The sequence below is a fragment of the Tachypleus tridentatus genome, chromosome 5 (assembly GCF_004210375.1).
Source record: "Tachypleus tridentatus isolate NWPU-2018 chromosome 5, ASM421037v1, whole genome shotgun sequence".
NCBI classification, from domain to species: domain Eukaryota; kingdom Metazoa; phylum Arthropoda; class Merostomata; order Xiphosura; family Limulidae; genus Tachypleus; species Tachypleus tridentatus.
Window position 1 is genome coordinate 48,604,680 of NC_134829.1, and position 21,497 is coordinate 48,626,176.

The 21,497-nt window shown below is 30.1% G+C and overlaps 1 protein-coding gene across 1 annotated transcript; it reads left to right on the forward strand.

Annotated features, from left to right (window-relative positions):
* Positions 1 to 2,948: 2,948 nt before the first annotated feature.
* Positions 2,949 to 19,505, forward strand: LOC143251112 (ubiquitin carboxyl-terminal hydrolase 4-like). The gene is made up of 15 exons (XM_076502476.1): positions 2,949 to 3,107; positions 4,069 to 4,242; positions 4,456 to 4,614; positions 5,495 to 5,719; positions 6,884 to 6,967; positions 8,141 to 8,235; positions 10,398 to 10,469; positions 11,602 to 11,721; positions 13,019 to 13,089; positions 14,492 to 14,677; positions 15,401 to 15,471; positions 15,684 to 15,952; positions 16,464 to 16,567; positions 16,947 to 17,035; positions 18,330 to 19,505. The coding sequence occupies exons 1-15, from the start codon at positions 3,033 to 3,035 to the stop codon at positions 18,468 to 18,470; spliced, it is 1,935 nt and encodes a 644-aa protein (XP_076358591.1). The 5' UTR covers positions 2,949 to 3,032; the 3' UTR covers positions 18,471 to 19,505.
* The last annotated feature ends 1,992 nt before the right edge of the window (positions 19,506 to 21,497 follow it).

Sequence of the window (21,497 nt, forward strand, 5' to 3'; positions counted from 1 at the left end):
AATTGGTTGATATAGTAGTTAATTACTTGTAGATAGGTGCAATGTGAAATGGCTGTTTAACAGGCCAGGACTGTTGAAAACTATTCAATTACTGATGAATTTTAAGCCTCAGAAATTGAATAGAAGTGAAGCTTGGTGTTTGTAATTTTTTTGTGTTGAATAGTGGACTTAAAATATCACACTGTATGTTATTTAACAGCACATGTGACTTGGTGTGACCACATAATTATCATGACAGACTGTGGATCGTAAGATTCAATGGATGAATGTGTTAAGCATCCTCCCCACTTTAGCTCGAGTGGATTATAGAAATGACGGTCAGTCTTATTCGGTTCAAAGAGGCAAACAAAGTATCTGTGTTAGCAGATAACTTTTTTCAGGATGGCTATATCTGATTCTTAAAGGTTTCTGATATGACCGTTTTATGTCACATGTGCAAAGAATGCTGCTCAGTTTGAAAACGCATTCATTCATAATTATTCTAGTGCTGTTCACTTGTAAAATGTTTGGATATCAACATAAGGTGAGGATTTTGCTTTACGATCGTTAAATATGCACAATTGTTTGATTTAGATAGTTAGTTATAAAGCAGGAGTGTTAAACGTAATATCTTTAAGAAGTGATAATTCATTACAGGTTTTCTTTAATTGTGCACAAATCATATGTTGTTTAATTTGCCAGTTGGTAATTATCTGGTTGCAACATGTTACTAGTACCTTCTAAGTTTTTTCTCATTTCATTGTGTATTGTTACATAATAACCTCTTGTAGTTTGTAGAAAATTCTAGGCCTCAGGTGGGCAATGTAAGTAAGTTTGTAAAAGTGAAGTTAGACTGCATGCAATTTTAACCTTAGTGGGCAGTATCTAAAGTGAATTTCACAGCTTGTATTGTAATAAGATGTATAAGAGAATTTCTTTTGTTAAAGGGTGTTTTAATGTATTTAAACCAGTCTATGTGAATATTGACAAAGAGATACAACTGTTATAACCAATAATGCAATGAGTCTTTGTACATGTTTGTCTGGTATTGAATGTATCATTTTAAAACAAATAGATTGTATGCTCTCTGTTTATTGTTCAACGCTTTTTATCAATATGTCGTAATAAAGTACCCCAACTGTATAAAACTGGACACTGATTAATGAGGAAAATTGATGAAATGCATTAAAAGGAAAGAGCTATATCTTAATAGAAAAAAAACTTTTTTAAAATATTCAGAGTTTCTAAATATCTTGCAAAACTTATGACTTACAGTTAATGATAAACTAACGATTTATTTACACAAATTAAGAGACCAAACAGTTTGCAGCTTATGTGGTAGTTGCTGGTTTTCCTAATCTTGTTTGTATAATTGTCAAAATAGTGTGATGCCCATTTACTGTCCTTATTTTTAAAGACGGCAAAATAATTTGTGTAAGCAATTTCCTTTTATCAAATATAAATGCTTGAGTAACTTATATTATCCATATAACATCTGTTTTAATGAAATATAATAAATTAACATTATGTACAAAGAGTTGGTTCATTAGATCATCCCTATATTGGAAAAGTAATGTTAACTGTAATTCTGAAACTAATGATGTGTATCTTTTTCCAAATTTGTCAGTTTTTTAATGAAATGTACAAGTTTGTTTTACACTAAATATTAGATGTAAAGTATTTGTACTCAACATGTGTCTGTAAACTGGAGACATCAGTCTGACTCAAACTGTGACAAGTTGGAGTAAGAAGTAATGTTCATGTGAAGAATATAAACATTTTTGTCTGCTGTTCAGTTTGTATTTTTATAATAACCTGTAGACCAGAGTTACCCAAATTGCTTTAGTCCTTTAATGCCTTAAAATGTAACTTATCAATATGAAGAAATAGTTACTGATGAACTTTAAGGAATGCCTTTTTATTGAATTGCATGTCTGTAATTTAATGTGGCTTTTTCTTAGCAAGTTATTATGTTTGGTCTAAATTTCTTGACTAATCAACGATTAAATTCACCATTTTTTACAAGGTTATCTTATTTTTATTTTAAAATATGAAGTGATTCTATAATTTGATTAATTCAACATAATTTTGTAGGCTGGTATATGTTTTGAATTAGTTAAGTTTATGCTTTTGTTTTGTTCAGTTTTTGGTTCCCTCTCCATGAAAAGCTTAATGGTCCCCCAGGGACACTTTTTTCTTCTTCTTCTTTTTTCAATAATTCTTGTATACTGCAACTTGTTTACCGTAATGTGAAATGTTGCTAAATCATTACCATAGGACTCAATGAATAGCCGATAGGTTTGACACCATATTATATGGCAACTTTCTAAAAGTTGTTGAATGTGCACTTAGGTACCCACTTGCACACATATGGTTAAACTAAACAAAATGGAAAGATGTGTAATTCACACTATGCATAGTGTAGTTGTCCAGAATTTACAGAAAGGAACTATTTTTGTAGTATATTTGTAAAAATCAGTCATGCATTTCTTTCAGATTAATAATTTTGATCATATAATAAACAAAATGTTAATACTGAAGGGAGCATTGACCAGCACCAAAAGTGCTTGCCATTTCAGCCGTGAGGGCATTATAATGTAATGGTCAATCCCACTATTTGTTAGTAAGAGTAGCCCAAGAGTTAACGGTGGGTGGTGATGATTAGCTGCCTTCCCTCTAGTGTTACACCGCTAAATTACAGACGGCTAGCACAGATAGTCCTCGTATAGCTTTGTGAGAAATTCAATAACAAACAAGCACTAACCAAATTTTATTATTATGAGGTTTAAGTACTGGATGTATTAACTATAAATAATTTCTACCTTCCTTCTCTTCTCTAAAAGTTATTGTATTTCTATGAAGTTTGTTTTTATATAATCTTTCAACATCACTAAGATAGGCATATTTCAGTTCTAGGATGAAGCTAGGTGCGATTCTGTGTATAATTTATAGTACATGAGAATTAATCTCAGAATGTTTGTTTCAGAACAACTAGGAGTTATGGCTCAGTCAGTGGAATAAACTTTCATAGTTACGACTACAACAGTGGTGTAATGGGCAGAGTTCAACCTGGTCTTTGTGGGCTTAGTAATCTAGGAAATACATGTTTTATGAACTCTGCATTACAGGTGATTAGTTCAAGACTTATTTTCTAAATTTAAATTCAGTAGAAATACAGTTATGTACTTGGATTACAAAAAAATTGATCAGTAGCCTAGATTGAGATGGATATCTGTGCATTCACTTTAACTTAAGATTTTTTTATCTAATTGTCAGGTTTTGCCACTTCTTTGTTGTTTTTTTAATAAACAGACTTAATAACATACATTGCAAAGTATAAAAATTTGTTACACTAACATACAGATTACTCTGTTATGGCTTTAATTATAGTTTGTTTTTTATTTGGTTTACTTTGAAATAATTATTAATACCTAATACTCTTAAACCGTTAGTTATCAAATACTTTTTTTAATACTTTGTACTTACTGTACAATTAGAATGACACAGAAACATGTTTAAAGTCGAGGTGGTTTTAATTAGTTGCTAAAGGTTTTCTCTGTTATTTTACAACAGTCATATTAGTGTGTGAATGTTTAAAATTAAAACAAACTAATTATTTTTGATAGCAAGTAAGAAACCTTTTGGCAAAGTGTATGTAATTTTTCCAGGAATTTTCAGTTTAATGTACACAAACTGAATTAAATTTTCAGCTGCCTAAGAATTATATAAGTTTAATTGGATGACTAATACAGAATTATAATAAATTCTGTAGTTTCAGCAGCATGTTTTTATGCATTGACAAACAAAAACTTACCAAGTACTGGTTAGCCAATAAGAATGTTTAACTTATGGTTTAAACTTGTGGTTTATTGACCAAAATATTTAAGTTCATTCTCAGTGATAACATCAAGTTGCATCAAATGTTGTTTCATCTGCCTATGAGATTCATATATAGCATCCCTTCCATCTTAAATGCACTTCAGGTTTTTCTGTTTTAGATTAATTTTTAGTAATATTGTAAATGTACAAAGGAGGAAATAACAAGTAAACTTGCTGTTCACAATCAACTTTTTGTTTCTGATGTTTCAGTGTATGAGCAACACTCCTCCTCTCACAGACTACTTTCTAAAAGGAAAATACTGGGATGAACTTAATGTTAACAACCCTTTGGGAATGAAGGGTGAGATTGCAAAATCATATGGAGAATTAATGAAAACCATTTGGTCAGGCCAGTTCACCTACATCATACCTCGATGTTTCAAGGTTTGAATTTGTCTTTCATTTAAACTACGAGCCATCAAATTCAATTTATTTCTTATGTCTCCTAGTCACTTTTACTTCTGAAATTTTCAAATGAGATTGCTATATATATAGCTTGTTTACTGTAGATGTTTATAGAAAACATTTTGCTTAACAGAGCAGTATAGTGAGAAGATTTATGGATGAAACTAAAATTTGTTTATCTTTTTCTATCAGTTGGCAGTGGGAAAGTTTGCTCCTCAGTTCTCAGGTTACCAGCAGCAAGACTGCCAGGAACTCATGGCTTTTTTGTTGGATGGTCTCCATGAAGACTTGAACAGAGTGAAGAACAAACCTTACATTGAAATGAAAGATGCTGATGGCAGACCTGATGAAGTTAGTTTTTTGTTTGTTTCTAAATTAATGAAGTTTTGCATTTATATTCTCTTTAACTTGATTTTTCATCAGTTATAAGTGTGATTTATTTTTGGTAAAATTTAAACTGCTCTGCATGTGCTCTATAAAAGAAAATATTTATATTTGTGGGGGAAAAAAACAAATAGAAAATGGTCACAAAATATTCCATCTGGACACATTAATGGAAATGATTATGATAGTTTATATTATTTAAAACATTCTTTCATATAAACACAGTTCTGTTTGATGTATTTTGGATATTATTTTAATGTATTTAATAAACATGAAAAAAAAAACCTTTTAGATTTTACTGCTCTAAGCTAGTTATTTCTTAATAACAAATAATATTAAACTATATTAAAGATCTACTTTTAGCTATTTTTTAGAGATGCCTGATTCCTCACAACATCAACTCTTGCTTTGCATTTGTTGGCTGTGATGTAGATTGGTCGACTGGAAATCCATCTTCTTCCTGACCACACTTGTTATTAATTAAATACATTCTTCCAAAATAAGCTTTGTTTCTAATGTACAGATTTTAACCTCAGATATTAAAATATTGTAATTAATTCATCAATTGGAAGTTGAATTCTTGTATATATTAGAAACATGGTAATACCAAAAACGTATTTAATTACGGGTGTTTCAGAATGGTTTCGAGTTACATAATTAGCATTAAAACCTCAAGAAATGATTAATTCTCAATATTCTAGTTTACAGAGTTTTTGATGTAACTAAAAACTTGGAAAGAACACAAATTTAAGAGGGATTTATTAACTTTTTTTTTTAAATTAAATGTATGTCTTGTACATAAATGGCTGTTTTCATTCAATATTATCATATTTATTTGTTATTAAAGGTGGTGGCCAAAGAAGCCTGGGAGAATTACCTGAAACGAAATAATTCCATCATTGTTGACATTTTTCATGGACTCCTGAAGTCCACACTTGTGTGTCCTGTGTGCTCAAAAGTTTCAGTGACGTTTGATCCATCTTGTTATTTGTCTTTGCCTCTTCCAGTCAGAAAAGAGCGTCAGATGGAAATTTTCTTGGTTAAGTTAGACGTCAATGAAAGAATATTACAGGTACTAACCCCTTGACCACAGCCAGAAAATGTTGAACTTTTCTCTGTTTGTTTATAAGTTCACGTCATAAGTAGTTTTCTCAAGTTTATTATTCTTTACAAGTTCACATTTGTTACTACTGCTTGTTTCAAAGAGAAATCAGAAAGGTCTTTGTGGTTTGTAGTGATAAATCTCATGAAGATTTCTACGTGGTATAATTTTTTTACACCATAGATGTTGGATATTTATAAATATTTTATAAACATAGAAGGCAAGATGTTTTCTTTTTCCCTTAAAATTAAGGATACTTTTATTTGCCTCTTTGAAACTAAATGTGTTGTTTTTTGTTTTAAATTGAGATTGGTTAACCAATTTAGTTATCTACCAACACTGAAATATCAGAATAGATATTTTAATGTTGTTTTTTATTTCATATTTTATGGTGATTTTGTTTTCTGTGACTAGATCACTTCTTTTAACAATTTTTTGTTGAAATTGTTATTTTAATTAATATTAGCTTAGATGAAAATGAAAAATTCATTGAGTATAGTTATTTAATGTTCTTACTTAAAAAGATTAAAATGCATTGTTTCTTCAGTTGGGAACCCTTACTGTTAGCAATATATATTATTATTATTACACACACACACACACACACACACACACACACACACACACACACACACACACACACACACACACACACACACACAAAATATTAAAAATAATTAATAAAACAAGATATATTAACTGTTCTAACCAATATTGCTAGTTGAAGTAACATTTAATATGTTGGTTCCCCACCACCTACCGTGAGTCGCGGCTCTATTTACTTTTTCAAGGGTCACTTATTGGCCAAGACACAACAGCTACATATACAAATGAGTGGGACATTCATTTCAGCACATTTCTTTTCTGGACCCTGAAGGTAAAATAGGCTGTAGAGCCAATGTGCTGAAAAGTAATAGCATGTATCTCTTACTGAACACAACACACAGTTAGCTTTAACTTCTGTCTTGGATCTTGTGTTCATTGAATAACAACTTTAATGTAAACTTATGAACAAGCCTTCCTAAAATTAAACAATATGTTCACCTCTCTCTTGCTATTAATAATGGGTATCTGATTCTTTTATTTACTGAACTTTGTAGGCTTAAACAAGAATATTGTGTTTGTTGTTTTTAGATGAAGGTAACAGTCCCTAAAATGGGATGTGTACAAGACTTGTGTGAAGCAGTCTCAAAACTTGCTGATATCCAGGCTGATAGAGTAAGTTAAGTTTTGTTACTGGCAAAACTGCTATGTGTTTTGTTTTCACTAATTTATCAAATAATGTTGTATACCTCAATGTTCTTATCTGTATTAGAATGATAAGAAAACAAGATACCAGTAAAAGTACATGCCTTAGATTGAAGGTTGATCTAATATGTTGCAGAAAAGTCCAACCTATATGGAAGCTGTAGTGTGTTGCATGTTTGGTTTCTTCAAATGTGAGAAGTTATAAAATCCAAGATACATTTGTATAGATAAAATAGAAGTTTCATGTCCTCTCTCCCCGAACAGTCCTAGTGCATCCACATCTGTAAAATTACAGAAGACAGTAATCAAACTAAGTGTAGTAAGTGTTGATATTATAATTTTAAAGTAAAGACATAGTGTGGAATCGCATAACCTGGAACCAAGTGCATAAACTTTATCATGAAAGTAAAAATGTTGATTTCAGGTTTTCACTTCAGCTGTTTCCAAATTAAGCTATTATGTATTGCAGAGCTTTTAAATAAAAAACAAACAAACCTCTTTTAATGAATGGTGACTAAATTAATAAATCAACAAATATTTTTAGTTTTCTTGTCTGTACATGTTGTTATTTTAGACTGACAACAATAGCAAATTTTTGCTAAGCAACATGACAAAATCTATTGTTAAAACAATGCTATCAAAATACAATGACTTTTCTAATATATTTGAAAATTGTAAATCCAAATTCTATCGATAATTATTCTATGAATACTCCACAAATTTATTTCATGAATGATCTTAATTTTGATTGGTTCACAAAGGAATTTAGCTGCCTCAACTGGCTTTTCTTTGTTGGTCCAGCTTGAATTTGCAAAATGTCTTTATTTCAATTAGGTATGAAATGTAATATTAGGGTATACTACGGGGGTTGGGGTGGTAATACTTGCCCATGAGTTTGGATGGGCTGTACACAAGTATATTTTTATTTTTAAGTTAGTAATGCGTTTTTATCACATTCAGTCTCTCAAATTAGAAGTTATGTTGTAGCCATGTGAATATTGCTCACAATTACTAAAAAGGGATCTTAACTGGTTTATTTTTGTACATATTGGAGGTTTTATTTTTCTGGGCATACAAAATAAATAATGATGGTTGATCAGTAACATTGAAAATTATTTAATTTTTATCTGTGTTTTGTTATAGCTTGTAGTGACAAATGTATATAACCATCGGTTCCAAAAGATATTTCAAGGAGATGAAGGGCTCAGCAACATTCTGGAGCAAGAAAAAATCTTTGTGTGAGTGTGATGTGTTATTCATGAGTTGACGTGATGTAAAGTTCATTGGTATAATTTAAAAGTTGTTTAAAGTTCTAATAAGTTGATCGTGATAGTACTGTCGTGATAAGAGTCGGTAAAATCATAAAACGTAAAATGATGCTTTTAAGGTACGTAAGACATTTTTTAAACATTACATACGAATTACATTGAGGAACTATAGGAACTTCTCCAGTATTGGATAAATCTAATTTGATTCTTAACATGTTTCTAGTCTTGCATTTGACACTTGGTTGTCTGTGCATTAAAGGGTTGTACAACTCCTAATAAAGATGCTTCCATAAGGTATTTTTTTCAGTAATTATGTTCTATATTACTTATAACCCTTATTTTGTAGCATAACTTTGCCTTGAGTTACATTTTTAGTTTCGAGTTAACATTATGACATCTTGTACAGCATATTATTTCTTTACTTATACTTACCAACTCTAAATCATCCTGGGAGAACAAAGGAAGTACCACACAATCAAACTTTGTTTGAAGTTATTCATGATGACGAGAAACTCGCTTGGAATAAAAATATAAGATGTCAGTTATTACAAGTGGTTTTTATTAATCTGCTTCTTATTACCAATATTACAAGTGGTTTTTATTAATCTGCTTCTTATTACCAATATTACAAGTGGTTTTTATTAATCTGCTTCTTATTACCAATATTACAAGTGGTTTTTATTAATCTGCTTCTTATTACCAATATTACAAGTGGTTTTTATTAATCTGCTTCTTATTACCAATATTACAAGTGGTTTTTATTAATCTGCTTCTTATTACCAATATTACAAGTGGTTTTTATTAATCTGCTTCTTATTACCAATATTACAAGTGGTTTTTATTAATCTGCTTCTTATTACCAATATTACAAGTGGTTTTTATTAATCTGCTTCTTATTACCAATATTACAAGTGGTTTTTATTAATCTGCTTCTTATTACCAATATTACAAGTGGTTTTTATTAATCTGGTTCTTATTACCAATATTACAAGTGGTTTTTATTAATCTGGTTCTTATTACCAATATTACAAGTGGTTTTTATTAATCTGCTTCTTATTACCAATATTACAAGTGATTTTTATTAATCTGGTTCTTATTACCAATATTACAAGTGGTTTTTATTAATCTGGTTCTTAATGTCTGATTCACAAACTCGTACATACTAATGAATATTTCTTAGTCTGGATAGAAAATATTAAGTGGAATCTTGCAGTGTAAGAACTTGAACCTACAAACTGAATTTTTCCTATGTGGTTTAATATGGGCTAAGTTGTTGCCTGACCAAAGAGTTGTGCATTTACTTATGAAGAGATATACTGTAGTTACTTGTGTGACAAACATTGGCAAAACATGAATGCTTTTTGCCTGGAGTACTGTGGCCTGTGTCGTTGTCTGACCATTTGTGTGTGTTTATTTATAAAGAGATGTAATTAATTGTAGTGCATCACATAAGTTTACTGGAGGGATAGATTAATATGTAGTTCAGATGTTATAAATTGCAGATGAGATCTTTTCATCTTTCTTAACCTGAAGATGACTTAAGATGGTTGTTCTGTACTTTAATTAAAATAAAGTTTAATACCCATGCTGCTATCTTTAGAACACCATTTTTACATCATGTGAGCTTCTCTTCATCATGAAGCAATATGTTTGTCTCTACCACAAAAATTTATTCTATTGTGCTACACTATTAGATGCGTACATACTCAGAAAAGTTTTATAGTTAAGATTATCGTCAACAGATGTCGCATTTGTAAATTATTTTTCTTATATTTTAATTCTTTTTACTTAAAATATTTATTCCTGCATTGACATTTTTAATAATAAAACTCATCTTGATAAACAACTTGCATACTCTGTAAACATAAGTGGACATTCTGGAATTATAGTATGTTTATATATTGATGGTAAAATTATGTATTTTCTGCTATTTTTAAAGAAGAATTGATAAAAAGTTAATTAAACCAAGTGACAATATACAAATAGAAAGCAACTGTATTATTCCAATTAGTAAATCTGTACAATATAACGATGCTTTTCAATATTCATTCCACTCGTGGCCTTTCCTCGTTTCAAATCTTTTCATCCGTGCTGTTGTTATTGAAATTACTTAAGTGTTTTACTTTTTACAGGTATGAAGTTGCCTTTGCTCGGAACGGAGACTCTAACTATATCATTCTACCTTTGTGCATGAGAGATAAACGGTAAATTTATTAATGTTACATTTTGTAGTCACTGACAGAACAAAAGAGTACTAAAATTTGAGATTTGTTCACCAAAAAAAGATACAATCATAAATTTTATTTATTTATTTTACTGATATGAAATAGATTTTTAATAGAAATAAACATATAAGAAATAAGTATAAACTTGTAGGTAATTCTGTTATAAGGATTATAAAATTGTAAGTAAATGTTTAATATGGATTCAGTTTATTGTTGCTGTTATCATACAAGAAAGAATTTGTCTACAAGTAAACACAAATGTATATTCAGGTTTCTGTTTTTAAATAATTTAGTTATGATTTTGTTGTAAATTCTTTTTCAACTTAGCTTTACTTTGATTAAGCTTCAAACCAATATATTACTTGGTGTGCCAATGAAGTAGGATGAATCCAGTATCTGTTTTGTTATTTTCTGTGGATTTTGCCAATGTATGAGGTTTAGGCTTTTTAATATAATACTTGTTTCTCAAGCCTTAAGTCATAGTCCATGATTATTTTCCATTTAAAGATTTTTATATACGTTGTTTCTGATCTTAACAGCACAAGAAGTTTCTTTTAGTATTATTGGATACTAGCTGTAATGTAGTTTCATTTGTTTTATGTAAGCAAAACTGTGAAAACCAGTGCAACTTATTTTTACCCACTGTAGACAATGATGATCAAAGTTGAATATCAATTTCCTTATTTCTGACAGTTCTTTTTAACTAACACATCAGTAATATTCTACCAGAGGGCTTCACCTATACTTTACTTTACTTTACTTTACTATACTTAAGTAGTTGTAATGCTGGTAATAATAGTGTTTTATAACCTGTGTTGAAGTAAGAGAAAAACTTTAACAATAAGTTTGTTTGAGTTTTGTGCTTACAGGGTTTTAAAAGTACCAATAAAAAAACTATGAAGTATTCTTTCTCAAGTAAAACAAAAAATTTGAATTCTGTCAAAAAATAAAATTATACAAATTTATGTAGTGTAACCTATTATTTATCTCTACTCGTAAACCAGTGTATGTGATCTTTTTCTATCATTTATATCTTGTATTTAACATGCTAAGAAATTATATTTGCCATCTACAAGAAGATATCAGTACATAAGTATTAACTTCATTTTAGATTAAAGACTGGAATGAACAACTATGCAGTCACCCTATTTGGACACCCTTTGCTGGTGTCTGTACCAAAATATGATTGTAGCTATGAACTGTTATATAACACAATCCTGAGACATATGTTGTAAGTATCAAGTTTGTTTTTTATTATTAGTTATTTGTCAGGTTGGATTTACAGTGGGTTTTTTTAGGTGTGTTTACATGTATAAAAGTAGTGTAAGATTGTCCACCTATGTCTAACATATTCCTCTGAAAACAATTTTACCAGTTACCATGTTGTTTTCTGTAGAAAGAAAAGCTTGTATGTATTAAAGTGAATTATGTTATTTTTGCACCTGGATAAATATTATTAAAGTGTTAAGAGGAGCACAAAGAACCACCTGATGACATAGTTTGATTTGTATGAATTACTTTTTAATTGAGTGCTATGAAAAGGAGAGCATTTCTAAATCTGTATTTGTCATGTACAAAAATGAATACAAACTTCTCAATTCGAAAGTTTTTCTTTCTAAACTATAAGTTGTTTTACTTTTGCAAAAAGGAGTTTTTCTTTTCTCAAAATTTTCATCTGATAATCTGTTTATTACGAAACATCTGGCTAACTGATACTCGTGGAAAGTATCATGTCAGGGATGAGGGTCCTGTTTCAACTTTAACACAGTATGTCAAGCTTTGTGGATAACAATGTTAGATAAGTGTGCAGTTTTAAACAGATTTAAACATAATATTCAGTAATGTCTGAACAAAGGTATTTTATTTCTAGTCTAGATTTTTTATTTAAACATCTAAAAATATAATAAACACTGAATATTTTAGAACATATGTTTCTTTTTCTCTTCACTCGCACATTGTTTGGCAATTTATGCTGCTAGTTATAACTAATGAAAATTTTATTCTTGTCATTTAATACTGTTTCTGGACAGAGAATAACTGATTACAACTTGAGCAGCTACAGTTAACAAAAAAAATAATAAACTTTGATTAGAAGGTGGTTACAGAATGGTTCTGAAAGTTACAGATATAGTAATAGGTAGTGTTTAGAGAGAATCAGAGACACTTGGTCATTTCTTGAGCCCCATGCAGAATTCAGTAAACAGGGCCCCATAACAATAATAATAAGAAAACTTAGAAGTAGATTAAAAGGAACAACATCATGCACATTTAAATGTGTAGGGCCCTGAGCAATTGCCCAGTAGGTAAGACTGCCTATGATCATAGTAAATGTGAAAGTTAACTGAATACTTTTGATTCTCACTTTTATTCCATCATACATCACAAGTCTAGACATGAAAATTGATCTTTGTTATTGTCAGAAAAGTAACAGTAGAAAGTTCAATAATTAAGGACTTTTATTTATTGTGAAATTTTGAGAAGTTTTTTTTCTATTTTTAACGGGTTTTTTTTGTTTGTTTTTTTTGTAGCCGATATGTACATCAACCTAGTAGTGGTGACAGATGGTGGATTGAAAATAACCGAAAAGGATTTAATGGAGGTAGATTTTGTCTCTTCAAATCTTTAAACAAAATATTTTGGGTATCATATTACATGAAATATCTAATTTGTTTCTTCTTCTAATTTGTTTCTTCTGTAATACAAGTAATGACATACAGGAAGTATTCTAGGCTCACGGTATTTGATCCAGAGCTATCTTGAGACAGTAAAATTCACCCCTTTTTTTAAAAATCATTCCAAACATTAATATTTAAAGCAGTTCTAAAAAAATTGAGAACACCTTATTTGGATATTTCAAGGAGTAATTTTAAAATTTGATAAAAGGTTGTAGTGAATATAATACATCTGGCATGGGGTCCAATCACAAGGATGTATTTTTGAGGGCCTTTGTGTGGACGGTTCTGTGTGAAAAATTTTGATGATGGCATTGTTCAAATAATCTATTGAGTTTAGTCTTTGTTTGATCCTATATAAAACCCTTGGATTTAAAACCTTGTTTGAATGATCCTGTTTAAAAAATCTTGTAGGTTGAAGCTTTTATCACTGAGTGCATTGTAAAAAATTTGGTAAGAAATAAGTTATTTATATTGTGATTACAATTTGATTTTAAAATGAGTTAACACTATACAGTTACTTAACTGACATCATTTTTTGTTGTCTTTTTAAAAGTTGAATGAACTATATCATTATATTTTCCAATTCTACTCAAAATTTCAGTTTCTCATTTAACTCAAACTTTATTTGCTTGTGTTTAAAACTACATGGGACTTTTTATAAAACCAAAACACTTTGCACTGTTTTGTTGTTTACATTGTCATTTCTTGTGAACATACAAGAGTTTGATTGCTAAGTGACACTCAGATTTCACTGGTCTACTTTTCAAGAACTCTTTCAAAAACTGAAAACTCCATTGTTAAATAACAATGCTACATAGGTGCTTTATACTTGACACACACATTTTAGTTTTGTTTAAATCTCAGATCTTATTTGTACGTTTTTATGAAGTTAATCATCATGGTACCCATATTTATCAATGCTATTTTTTCTTAGCATGATTCCACACTGGCTGAAAGTGATTGTACTGTATAAGAACATATTGCTTATTTGAGTTTTAGGCTTATTTTTAGCCTTTCATTTATAGTTTTGTCAGTATTTACTGTTTAAGCAACATGAGATTTTGAAACCAAACTAGTTAAGTGTACTTGTACAATGTTAATATTTTAAAATGTATCGGCATCAGTCAAAGCCTTTACATGAAAATGTTTTTCTAAACAGAAACAGTAAGTTATTTCACAATATAGTTATCATTGTGAAGTTAAATAAAAAGTTAATGTAAAATGTATATATTAAAACCAAAAATGTCAATCAATATTTTCCACACCTTGTTCTAGTCTCATCAAATCAAAATGATTTATGTACATAAACTTTGTTCTTTCCACCAGAAGTAGAGATGGCCATTGAAGATAACTCTGACAATGACCAGTTAAGATACAGGTTAGAGAATATAGATGATTCAGACACAGAAGGAACAAGACCTCCCAGTCTATTCACCATAGTTCATGTTAACCCATATGCAAATGTCGAGGTTGACAAATTGAAAAATGATGGGAAACCTCTTAAGTTATTAGGTAAGTTTCATTGGATGACAAGAAAGATAATACAACATGTGTGGAACATTATTCAAATCCTGTTTGTTATTTTAATATACAAGAAAAACAAAATGTATATACCATTTTTAAAAGAACAAAAACAAAGATGATCAGAGAGAGGAGATATTCCTACTACCTACACTTTCACTCATGCTACCTGCTGAAGAAATTTCACTTTTAGTGTCAAAATTTGTCTGCTCTGGTATTTTTAACTTCTTAAAACCTGATTCTCTTTCTTGGCCTTTGTTACTGTTTGATTTGTTTTTGGCACTATTGTTTCAGAAATTTTTCCTCCATTGTTTCTTGAACACATTTTTGTTATTTATGTATTGTTATCTTGATTAGGGGGGTTATTTGTCCAGTGTGATATCAGCACATACTTCAAATACCAAGTATTTCAAGAGATGATATAATACTAGTTTGTATATATATTCATGTGATTGGTGTAGTCACTTTTGCCAAATCTGATTAGTTTATTGACTTAAAACGGACATTCCTTTAGGACTTAGATACCTAGTTTGAAAAGAAAGCTTTTTTTTTTTTAATAAAACACAAAGAGAACTTTAAAAAAAATAAAACTTCACAGGTTATCAAATTTAGGAATTTCTTTTAGCTGTTTTTACTTATAGTGATGTGTTAGCATAATTTCAGTGCTGTTTATTTAAGAAATTTATGGCTTTTGTATGTTTTTATTATGCATAGATTCCATGTACCTTGCTATTGACTGGCATCCAATGGCCAAGGAGAAGTTTTATGATGAAAAACAGGCCAATGTAAGAGTTTTGTTGGGTTTGTTTTTTTCATATATTCAAAACCTGAGAAAAATCTAATGTGAATTCTTATATATATAATAATAAAAAATAATAATAGGCTTAGCATCACTGTTCTGTGTACTTAAATAACAGATGATAATTAAAACATTGAAAGAACTTAGAATAATAATAACCAATAAATATCTTCTGAGTATTTTGATATAAATTTCCAGGAATACGTTGTCCACGAGTCAGTTAATACAAGATTCTCACAGAAGCACCAGGTTATACAACTGAGTGAATGTTTAAGACTCTTCATGACTACAGAGAAGCTGGGAGCTAAGGATCCCTGGTACTGTCCAAAATGTAAGAAACACCAGCAGGCTACCAAAAAATTTGATTTGTGGTCATTACCCCAAGTGCTCATCATTCACCTGAAAAGGTTCTCTTATAATCGTTACTGGAGAGACAAGATTGACACCTTGGTAGACTTCCCAATCAGGTACGTCGCTCTTCATTATAACAGTAGTTTTACTGTAAACATTACAATAACCCAAACGTCATAACCGACCTTAACTAGTATTTCTAAAATAATCCATATTGACTCAATTAAAAACAAACTTTTGTTTGACACATAGAAATGTAACTATTTTGAGAGAATTTTTGTAGCTGCAACCTTTTATTTTATATTCAATGCCATAAATCACCCAAACTCTTGATAATAAAACTGTCATGAAATTGATGGCATAAATGACGTAGGCTTAGTATTTACCTTGAAGAGAGAAAAACAAACATTTTTATAGAGAATTGTTTAGATGTAAATATTTATATTAAAACATGAACAGTGAAGATGATCTTAATCTTTTTTTTTCTGCTTTTGGAAATGAAAATTTCTCTCCTTTCTAAAGTGTTGTCACTTTTTTGTCTTCTTGTCACTGACAATCTTGGTGTTCAGGTAGTAAACTGTTTTAGTTAATATTGAATAGTTTAGCATGTTACTCAATGACTTCCAGAGGACTGGACATGACACACTATGCAATTGACCCTGATCATGGCCCAGCAACTTATGACCTTATAGCTGTAGCCAATCATTTTGGAGGGATGGGAGGTGGTCACTGTAAGTAATTACCTTTACACTATGTTGTGACCATTTTATAACTGATGACATGACCTCTGTCTCTTGTGAGTAAGCGTATCTTGCAGTATTTTGTTTGTCATTAACCAAAGAGAAATGGAAATAACTTTGGAAACTTTAGAGAAAAGCTTTGATAGGATCTGATGTTTGCTTAGGTTAGTGTTAGATTATATTTAGTATCCAGAAACCTGACTATTTCTGCAGTTGTTATCATTGATTTGTTACATTCTAACATTGTTATCATACATCAGCATACTACCTTCTCCAACTAGTAGAATATAAATTATTCAGTTTGTTATTGTTACAAATTGAAGCTGGTAATGTGATAATTTTAATTTTACTACCTTGTATATTGTTCTAGACACGGCCTATGCAAAGAACAAAGAAACGCAACAGTGGCATTATTTTGATGACAGCAGTGTTTCTTCTGCATCGGAGGAGAATGTTGTGGTACGTAGTCGGAACACTTACTGAAGTTCCTGCAAGTTTTTACCAACCCATGAATTGTCAGTTTGTTAAACACAGTCCTTTAACAACACCTACCAAACAAGTTTATTACATTAACATATTGGAATATGGCTAAACGTTGATATTCAAGTACATCTTAACTTGTTTTTTCGTAAGCTATAATTAAAATTACTTATAAAATTTGATTTTTATGGTTCTCAAAATCTTGTTATGCCAATTCAAAACTAGGTGTTGGTTTCCATAACGGCACTCGCCCATGGAAGTCGTATACTATTCCATGGGATAGATGTATACTCTAACATTACCTTCCCTAAGACTGAAATACTTCCAGAATTTTAAACTTCCCAAATGTTCAGCTATAGAATGTGAATAGTTTTAGCGTTTTTAACCAGATTTTTCTCCAAGATTAAAGAAATCAAGATGTACTGCAGAAGTCTTGTTTTCTTCTTATTGTATATATAAGGTTTAAGCTGTTTCTGAAATTTGTGCCTTTCTTTATTCAGTCATTTTGTCTTGGTTAACTACCAGTAAAACTCTATTTCACTTATTTTCCATTTTATTATAATTTAACCTGTCAGAATTGAGTAGTCTTACCAAGAAAATAATCATCTGGTTGTCTTCAATAAGTGGAGGTTCACATCATGTTTTGTCTCTTTCCACATGTCACTAATCGTTTAACCTGTCCTTCAACATCATATCTCTTATTGTTGGTTTATCCTTGAAGTACCACAGATGTTTTTAAGTTACTCTCGTAGTGAATGAAATCTTGACCACCTACTAGACATAAGATTAGTACATTTTAAATGTTTAGAATAGCCATTGAAATCTTGTACATTGCTTTTAATAGTATAAAATAATTTTTTCTTTTTTAATATTAAAGAAAGAATTGCATATCCAAACTGGAGTTTGCCATAAATTTTCTATTGATGAATTTTAATATTTCCCTCAATACAAATGATTAAGTGTGTGGTGATACTTCTTTATGGTAAAACACTGATAATTATTGTTACTATTTTATACGTAACTGAGATTCTCGTTGGTTTGAGATGAATGTTACGTGTATTCAATACTTCAATCTCTTGATATGCTGTACATGATAAATGTAGATATCTGAGTTATTTGCCTAAATGTAAATCTACACAAAGTTCCAAAATGAACATTTTTTTTATGAATACAGTTTACAGAATTAAATATTATTTTTCAAGTTTGTAAAGATAGTTATGAAAATGTTATGAGTAAGCATTTATGAGCTACTTATGATTTTATTTCTTTCCAGTCCAAGGCAGCATATGTCCTATTTTATCTTAAAAAATCAGAAGCAGAGACAAGCTCTTCCAGAAAAGGAAGGACATTAATAACCTCCCAAAATGGACAGTCTCTAAGTAACGAGGAAGATTACAGCATGGATATACATTAACCATCAAATAGTCTAGTAATGCTGTTGGGCCTTCTGAGGATAACTGATTGTAACAAATTGACTTAAATTATAATAAAGTAAAATTTGTTTTGAAATATATCCCTTATCCACAGAATGTAAAAGTTTATTTGGAAAATAATGTGAAGCTACCAGTATTGACCAGAAAGTAGGATATCGTGAAAGTTTCATTCTTCCAATATTAAATAGCCGAAAGTTCCCACCTATCCAATCACTGTACATACTGTTTTACAAACATTTATTTCTTTTATCATTAAAGTGAACCCTGTGTCTTCATTAGTTTCAATCATGAGAATGTGAATAAAATCTCTTGTTATTAGCATAACATTTGCTTCGGCAAACAAAATGTCCGAAAGAGTTGCTGGAAATTCTTTGGTGTGGACAGACTACAGCATATTATGTAATACTTATGTATTTGTTATAAGTTTTAGCCAGTTTTTTATCAACTATGCACTCAATAAATATTTAAATATCAAACATCCTTGCAGTTTCAACTGAAAATTAATTTATCTTAAGGAAAGTTTTTGTGTTTTATGACATAAAATTGTGTGAGAAAATAAAATGGATTGTTTTTTAATGTTTCGATTTATATTTAGCATTGTTTCATTGATGAATTTTAATGTCTTTTAAAAATGAAATCAACTTTTTTTTATATTTAAGCATTACATTTTTTTCTAATTAAAAAATTAATTGAACTCTAAGGAGGATAAAAGGTTTTTTTTTAATATTTTAAATAGTGGAGTGCCACACAACCCAGAACAGAAACTATACAATTTTTTGGTGGTTAGATTATAAGAAAAATACTGAAAGTGTAAGTGCTAGATTCAGTTGTAATACACTGTCTAACAATAAATAAAATATCATTACTGCACTTTCCTGTTTGGAGGGTGGTGGGAAGCTTTACTATCATTGTACCTGTTTGAAGAGTTGTTCCTAACCAGTTTAGTTGTATAGGAACCATTATTTAAGTTTACTTTCTTATAACCATACAAACAATAAAATATTTTGAACTATGCATTAAGAGTTGTTCTTTATTTGCAAAAAAACAACAACAAATGTATAAGCAACAAATAGTGAGGTGGTGAGTAAGAAGATAGCGTAAGCATTTCAAGTCCTTGTGTTCTGCTGTGATGACCCAATGTTGCCTTGCCACCTATGATGTTTAAATCTAACTGCATATGTGTAACTATTTTTTCACAAGTAATGTTTTTGTTTTACAGAAGTAGTAACTATGATTTGATCTAAACTCTTTTTTTTTTTTATTTAAGAAACTGTCTGGGGCAGCACATGTATTCATGGTGGGGAAAATCCAAACTATATTTTATCTCAAGTGTATTTGCCTACAATCTTTTAGTTATTTTTAAAACGTTATTATGATGTGGACAGTAAATGACTTATGATAGTTGCATCAACTAAAACATCAGGGGAATGTGCTCAAGTTCCAGGACTAATTAGGACATTTAAGATGCAATTTTAATATTTCTTCTGAAAGGAAGGCAGTATTCTTGAAGTTGTAGTTACTGATGCACATCTGAAGAAAATGTCCTTTTTGAGATAACATATAAAAACTATGCAAAATAAAAACATGCTTTTTATACTTTTCTCAGTATATACTAGTGTAACCAGTTGAGTATTGTTAATTTCTCGCAAACTTATCTGCATTTTATCGTATTAAGATGCAAAATACTTTTACTCTGAAAGGAAATGCTATGTTTGAAGTGTTTTGTTTTTTTTGTATAAACATCTATAGAAACGATGTAGAAAACTGTTTAACTTACTTTTTGGGAGAGAATTTTTAAGAAAATTGCATATCAACACTGTGAAACAAAATCGGATGTAGAGAAAGTGACCAGTTAGTCCCCCAGTGTTTGACCTTGCATACAAAGCTATGCTTACTGATCATAATAGTTTTGATTGCAAGTTATTTGTTGGTTTAAAATTGTGCTATTGTTTAAGTTAGAATAACTCTCTCCATGTCAGTTATAGTCCAAAATTTTATTTCACTATACTAAAGAGCATGTGGACAAAAATTGAAACACCCTTGCCCGTCAGTTGGGCTATTACAGCATCAGTAATATACAAGATATTGTATTTCATGAAAGAATAAGGGATTTAAGTTTTTTGTTTGAAAAAAAGTTAGAATGTCTTCTCCTTTTTATTTTTTGTTATTCAGACAGGTCTTTTATAACTGAAGGGTTGTGGTTTGTATACTAAGACACTCAACAGCTGGTTGACCATATGACTGAAGACAACTCTGGTCTTGTACATTCTGACAAAACCATGTATGAAACATGTCTCTTTGTTCCTTCCCAGTAACAATGTGCCATGCTTTATATTTTCCTTCACTAAAACTGTGGCAACCTTTGTCCATGTGAAAATTAAGTACAGTGCTTTGTCGGATAATGTGTTGAAATACATCAATACTGTTTTGTTAATGGTTTGAACTTCTCAGAAGATAGCAAAGTACTCTTCTCTTTACTAATGACAAATGTGATATGCTTTAAATGATTAGTAAGTGCTACACAGTGTAATCTGGTAGGAATTTCATTCTGATTAGCATAACAATGAGGGATAAATGTTGGCTTAGTTCATTTAATGAGGCCACTGGACAAAGTATTAAAACATATTTGTCAGTAACTGTTTTTATTGACTAATTACATCTCAATCTCACTTCATAATTGTAACTCTTTACAATCCTATTTATCTGGTTGTAATAGCTACCAAGGCAACTGTATGTAGAATGAAGTAAATATGCTCATAGATTCTATACAATAAGCCATTAGTAATATGTGTATACATTAAAGGCACATAAGCTGTCTACGTCGTACAATTTTAAAAGTAATGCTTATGGAAGATGTCAGTGTTAGCATCTGCATTTTTTAATAAGTACATGTATATTAACAAAAATGGGAAAAGAACTAGTAACAATGGTCGCTGACCAAAATTTCTCAAATTTTTTGAATAATTTATATGTATCAACTTCATATAATGTCCATTTTCCTTAAATTA

Bases quoted from the DNA above. Each gene is read 5' to 3' on its own strand.
- LOC143251112 (XM_076502476.1), top strand. From the start codon at position 3,033: ATGGGCAGAGTTCAACCTGGTCTTTGTGGGCTTAGTAATCTAGGAAAT. The intron at 14,678-15,400 runs GTAAGTTTCATT...TATTATGCATAG, and splicing joins GAAACCTCTTAAGTTATTAG to ATTCCATGTACCTTGCTATT. The intron at 15,953-16,463 runs GTACGTCGCTCT...AATGACTTCCAG, and splicing joins TTGGTAGACTTCCCAATCAG to AGGACTGGACATGACACACT.